General features: G+C 36.4%; 1 protein-coding gene across 4 annotated transcripts; it reads right to left on the minus strand.

Annotated features, from left to right (window-relative positions):
• Nucleotides 1-1,435: 1,435 nt before the first annotated feature.
• LOC121261841 (receptor-like protein 7) lies at nucleotides 1,436-6,097 on the minus strand. Of its 4 annotated transcripts, none has more exons than XM_041164241.1 (4): nucleotides 6,016-6,097; nucleotides 5,948-5,962; nucleotides 2,439-5,818; nucleotides 1,436-2,289 (listed from the first exon to the last, which is right to left on the minus strand). In XM_041164241.1, exon 3 carries the CDS (start codon nucleotides 5,750-5,752, stop codon nucleotides 2,483-2,485), a length of 3,270 nt encoding a protein of 1,089 aa, XP_041020175.1. In that variant the 5' UTR covers nucleotides 5,753-5,818; nucleotides 5,948-5,962; nucleotides 6,016-6,097; the 3' UTR covers nucleotides 1,436-2,289; nucleotides 2,439-2,482. The 4 variants fall into 4 exon arrangements, with proteins under 4 accessions (XP_041020175.1, XP_041020172.1, XP_041020173.1 ...); XM_041164238.1 differs by having other exon boundaries at nucleotides 1,436-2,297; XM_041164239.1 differs by having other exon boundaries at nucleotides 1,436-2,297; nucleotides 5,948-6,080.
• Nucleotides 6,098-6,457: the final 360 nt, after the last annotated feature.

A 6,457-nucleotide genomic window follows, 5' to 3' on the forward strand; every position in this document is an offset into this window, starting at 1 on the left:
CGTTAGGATCACTTGCAAACTCGAAATTGCAGTGTAGAGGAGCTCGGGGCTTCGAGGGAGAAACTCAAAATCTCAGTTCTGTGCAGAGGAACTCGGGAAATCACAGCGCCGTCTCTCTCGGGTGCTCGGGGGGGGGGGTGGGGGGAGAAAAAGGCAAGAAACGAGAAGAGAGAAGAGGAAGAAAGAAACAGGAAGGGAGGAAGAAAGGTAAACGCGGGGAGATGGAGGGAGAGGAACGAAAGGGACGAAATGAACATTCAAAATGTGTGCAAAATGGTGGGAGCCTCCCGTTTTGACACGTAATGTGTGTAGTTTTGATGCAGCAAACAGTGGCTGCTCTCAAGCATTTTTCTTTTCTAAATAAAATACTTCTCTTTAGGAGAATTTAAAAAAATTATTTTTTTTGGTAAATTAGTCAAAACGGGAAGTAAACATGCCACGTGACCATCACACATCTACGCATACCGAGTCCATCGTTGACTAGGTCGCCTACGCAAGTAATGTTCTGGTTTTTCACATGGCCTAAAATAAATCAAAATTTTGATTTTTAGACTTCTTTTATGTTTCATTATTCCCTATGTTAGCTTTTGATTGGCTAACAGAAGATGTATTTATTGATTTATTTTCGAGTTTTTACTATGGTTAGAGTAACTCAACCTATCATTCTTTTTTAAAGAACCAAACATTACACCATACTTATTGTGAGGTCTCTAAATTTCGCTTTGAATTTAACTAGAGTTTGAAACATCGGGACATGCAACATAAAGTTATATACTCTCGTTTATAATTAAAGATGCAGTTCATCTAACATGTATTTAGCAATTCATGTAGCTTTTCAACTTTTGTTCCAATCATTTGCTTAGAATTTTGTGAAAAAGTCAAATAAAAACTAAAAAAATTATTTAAACAAATTCTCAACTCTTTTCATCCACTTTTGCAAATATATATACAAAGCATGTTTTTTTGTTTAAAAATAATTGTTCGGATTTTCTTATCTCTTTTTACAAAACCAAATGAAAAACACATTTAAATTTTTTCAAGAAAGGCCTCAAAATTCCTCAAAATTCTACTAACCAAACATGCGCAAAGATTACCGGAAATGAGGAAAAGTACTTTCTCCGGAGAATTCAGAATTTGGGTAAATTAGAAATAATAGCAATATGTTTGTGCAAAACAAACCCGAAGTGTCTAAATACTAATCATAATCAAATCATAAGTAAAACTCTATTGAAAGTCAGAATATAGAAAAAATTGAATCATCATGAGGAATGTTTGCTCGGACGAGATGTAAATATCGTGTGTCTAGCAAACCTAAATCTTAATTCTTGCCGGATCAAGTCTTGAGCGAGTATCGAGTGAATCCTCTCTAGCCTTTGACATAGAGATCGAGCCCTAAATCTAATAGACGTCTCGCGAGTGTGTGGCGAACTCTATGTCAAGTATCTTGGCTGGCCGGACATCAAGCAACATTACAGGGAACTCTATGTCAAGCCCAGCTTCCTTCTTGTGCTTTTTGTTCCTCCTCAAGCCCTTTAATCTTGCTACTTTCAAGCCCTCGATATACTTTATAGCAATTAAATATACATATCAACAACTAAAATATTGAATGGCTATTGCATCTTAAATTTGCCATCTCCAATCAAAATAACTAATTAAAATTCACTTAAAATATTGCACAGTAGATAGTATGATTGAAAATGAAATGATCTATATGATGAAGAAATATTTATTCATAGCACTCCACGAAATGTTACTTAAGCTATTACAGCTCAAATTGGATATTACATATTTATATCCCTTAGATAACATCTATTGCATAAACCTTACTACTGTTAATTTTTTATAAAATAAACTGTATTCATTAATAATGAACTTTACAACTTTGACCTGAAACATTTATTATAAACCAACTACAACATTAATGGCTCCGCAATACATAACTGTGACTGGCATGGTGTAGTCCATGTTGCAAACCACTTTCATACTACCTGAGAGACAGCACAACTCTGTCCCAGACAGAATTAAAACATACCCCATATTCCGTCTAAGACGGAGTAGAGGACACATTCTATGGACAAAAGTCCAATAGACAATGTATGTTTTTTTTGTTTTTATTTTCCTAAAACAAAAGACGTAACAGAAATTAAAACTTAAAGCTAGTTATATATTAAAGCATATCCATTTATTGCCAATCATATTGTAAAAAAGTGGAGCGCTAAAATACAATAGCGACAACATTAGTTACTTATGCTAGCTTCCAAATCCCGTTGCTCACCTTCCGTAAATCACCTGCAAATCTACCATCAAAAGTATTTTAATAACATAATTAGCTTGACAACAACAGCAAATATCATTTAAAGCAATATTCATATACAATTGCATGAGTAATTGATTTCTTTTTTCTGTTTTCCTTGTGTTGAAACATAAAAAAGACATACCTGACAACATTACTCCTCATGGCTCATATATATCAAGCGATAAATCACTCATGCCTCCGTCCTTGATTTCTGTGAGCTCTTCGTCTATGGTTCATGCGTGCTTGTCTTTGATGGTTTTCTATTGTAATATACAACCGAGGGAAGATCTTAAAAAATATTTCATCAGCATGTTTGTAGTAGCACATCCTCCACCTTTTCCAAAACATAAGAGGCCCAATAGCAATCCCAAAACCAAAAACAAATCCCAATTCAACACTTAAGAAGTTCCAGTCAATTTCAATCCCAGAATTCGAGTCAAATTCTTCAGATGGTGGAGTTGACGATCCCGGTCCTTCACCTGTGCATTGTTCTTCTAAAGGAAAGCCACATAATCCTATGTTTCCTTTATAGGAAGATTTTGGGAATGTAGCAAATTGCTTGATTTGTGGAATTTTTCCCGACAATTGATTGAATGAAAGATTGAGGAATGATAGGAAAATTAGACCATCTGCGAGTTCAACAGGAATGTCACCAGTAAGCTCATTGCCTGACAAGTCTAGTGACTCGAGGTTACTTAATTTTCCCAAAAGTTTTGGAATATTTCCGGTGAAAACGTTATGAGACAAGTTGAGGACGTATAGTGATTTGAAGTTTCCAATTTCCTTTGGTAGAGGCCCGTTAAAGTTGTTGCATGAAAGGTCAAGGATGGTGAAAATAGTTAGGATCTTCACCAAATTCAAGGATAGACCTTTGGCAATAATTCTCAGCTTATCTTGATAATCAAAACCATACTCTAGGGAAAAGATCAGAAACTCTTGATGAATGAGCTCTAATTCCGCCTTATCTCTATCTGCCATGAATGCCTTCAAGATGCCAAAGGACCTTTCTGTCAGCTTACCACTAAAATTGTTTGAAGCTAAGTTTATAATTTGAAGCATTGGCCAAGTGGCATTAGACTCTAGACAATCAATGGGTCCATGGAACTTGTTAGATTTGAAAACAAGGACACGCAACATGGATATATTCCTCAAGTAACATGGGAAAGCATCCTCAATGTTGTTATTCTCGATGTCCAAGAACTCCAAATACTTGCACTTGGCCAAAGATTTTGGAAACTTTCCTTCTAATTGGTTTTCACTAAGATCTAAAGTTTGCAAACCACAATTGGTTTGAAACGCATCAGGAATTTTGCCCGAGAGGTTGTTTTTTCTTAGATTCAGCACCCCTAAAATTGCCTCAGATAACACCGGTCCAGTCTCGCTCATCTCAAATATGCAATGGGGCACCTTGCCACTCAAGAAATTGTTAGATAAATCCAGAACACGAAGACCTGTAGCATTGCATAATGATTTGGGGATATTCCCATAAAGTTTATTGCTCGAAAGGGAAAGGAAATGAATATTTACCATGGAGTTAATGATGCTAGTTGGTATGCTCGAGTGGAAATTATTCGCGGATAAATCCAAGTATTCAACAAAAAATGGGAGAATCGGGAGTGGCCCTTGGAGTTTGTTGGAGCTTAGATCCACCACCCTCGTGAAAGAAACATTAAGAAAAGGTCTTTCTAGAGTCACCAAGTAGTTACTGGAGAGATTTAAGTGGTTCAGTGTAGTAAATTCCCAAATCCAGTGTGGTATTTGTCCATGAATTTGGCAATTTGAAAGGTCCAGAATGTTTAAGGCAGATTGGTTTTGCAAGAAATCTGGAAATCTTTTCAACTTGTTAGAAGCCAATCTCAAAGTTGAAAACTGGGGAAAAGAGAATAGTGAAAAATTAATTCCACTATATTCAATTGAGAGATCATTGTATGAAAGATCAAGAAAGGTAAGATCCTTTAATTTTTGAGTCATGCTAAACTGCCAAGAGCCATTGAAGTGATTCGAAGAAAGATCAAGCTGCCCAAGAGAAGGTAGTTTGAACACAGATATGGGAATTTGCCCTTCCAAGTTGTTGTGACTTAAATCAAGATGACTCAATAGGTGAGGAGAAGTTGAAAATTCATCAAGTTGGCCAGAAAATCGATTGTTTTGAAGGTGTAATTCTTGCAATGAAGGAAGGGAAAAAAGAGAAACTGGAATACTCCCTTCTAGTGAATTGTAACTCAAATCAAGTGTCTCCAAATTCAATAGATCTACCCATCGAGTGGAAGCAATCTGACCTGTTAAATCATTGTTGTCAAGGTTTATTGTTTTCAGATTCTTGCTCATGCTTAATGATGGAATTGGTCCAATGAATCTATTCATCGACAAGTCCAAATGAAACAATTTGGTAAGATTTGCCATTGACTTCGGGATTTCTCCACTGAAATTGCAAAAAGAAAGATCAACTTCAGACAATAGTTTGAGGTTTCCAATCGAATATGGCAATGACCTTGAAAAAAATGCTCTGCTAAGGACTAGGGTTTGAAGAGATCCATTCGACGGAAATTCTGGCAAGAAACCTTCAAGTTGATCATTATCTGACAGGTCAACCATTTGCAATGTTGGAATTTGAAAGATCCTTTCTGGAAATTTTCCATTCAACGAAGAGCCACTGAAGATCAAGTTTGTCAAATTTCTGAAGTCTGCAAAAAAATCAGGAATCGGAGCAGATAATTCATTATAGCTCATATCAATAACAGAGAGGGATTCAAGATTCGCCAAGGACGGATCAAAAGGCCCTGACAGATTACAATTTGACAAGCTCAACACTCTTAGATTTGGTAGTGAAAATGATAATGTTGGGCCCCACTCATACCCTTGCATTGATATATCCACACCATCGAGATAAAGTTCCGTAAGCTTCGAAAGGTTTTGAACAAGCATAGTTACATTTGGATTCTCAAGCTTCAACAAAAAGTCATCACCGTAGTACCCATCCGCACTTAAATCGAGACGAACCAATCCTTTTAAATGCGAAATTGTAATTGGAATTTGTCCTTGAAAGCCGGCATTTGAAAGGTTTAAACAAACCAAATTCGACAACTTACTAAATTCTGAAGGAATCTCAGAACTGTTGAAGTCGTTGCCAGCTAAATTCAAATTTTGAAGATATCGAAGCTTGAACAGGCTGCTTGAATTGTCAAGTGGACATGAGATAGAGTCATAGCTGAGGTCGAGACCAATAACACATCCCTTGTTGCAGGTCACGCCTTCCCATGAGCAACAATCGATGCTTTTGTTCCAGTGCACCAGTTTTGTAGATGAAGCACTGTCAAAAATGAGGGTATTCTTCAATTGGAGCAACAAGGCTTTCTGATTGGTAAGACATTTGCCGCAAACCATAGGAACATAGAAGCTGATAGAAAGTAAGCATATGGGCATGAAGAAAAGCCATGAAAGGAGTGGAATTCTCATTGATTGCTATAATGAGCTGAGACACCCACACAATAATGATCGAGTTGAACAGCGGATAACACAAATCTGATACATGTAGCAACAAAAACGGGAAAAAAAAAAAGACAAAAAATGTAAGCGAAGTTCGGTGAATTTTTGCTGCCAAAAATGAATGCCGGTACATCAATTGATTGAGCAAAATATAGGAGTACTTACAATAGCAGGAAGATATGTTGGAGTACTTACAATTGCAGGAAGATACACTATTTAGTACACAACAGAAGCACTGCCCGAAGAGGTGTCGAGTATAGCGTTCGTCACAGGGTTTGAGCCACTCTCTTCTTTCACTCTACATGTATATTAATAATGGTACGTATATATGCTTAACTTTGAAGTTTCCCACTTAAGCAATTGCATTGATATTTCCATAAGCATAATTACAAGTATTACAACAGTGGTATGCTAGCTTGACCTTGAAAGTCTTCCAATTTTGTTCCATGTTTGTGTCATTAACATGTGAAATTATATATATTTTTTTAATGAGAAAATAGAAATGCTTTAGCCATAAAGAGATTTCACAAAAGTAAAATTATAAATTAAAATGATGTACTGGCTTAACATTGATTAATCTCCGTCAAGCAAAAATTGAAAGCAACAATAACAAGCTAAATGAACCGGGCTTGCCTCTCTCAAAACTCACTTTTTGAATTTTGTTTCTCACTTGAG

Source organism: Juglans microcarpa x Juglans regia, chromosome 4S, assembly GCF_004785595.1.
Source record: "Juglans microcarpa x Juglans regia isolate MS1-56 chromosome 4S, Jm3101_v1.0, whole genome shotgun sequence".
Classification (NCBI taxonomy): Eukaryota; Viridiplantae; Streptophyta; class Magnoliopsida; order Fagales; family Juglandaceae; genus Juglans; species Juglans microcarpa x Juglans regia.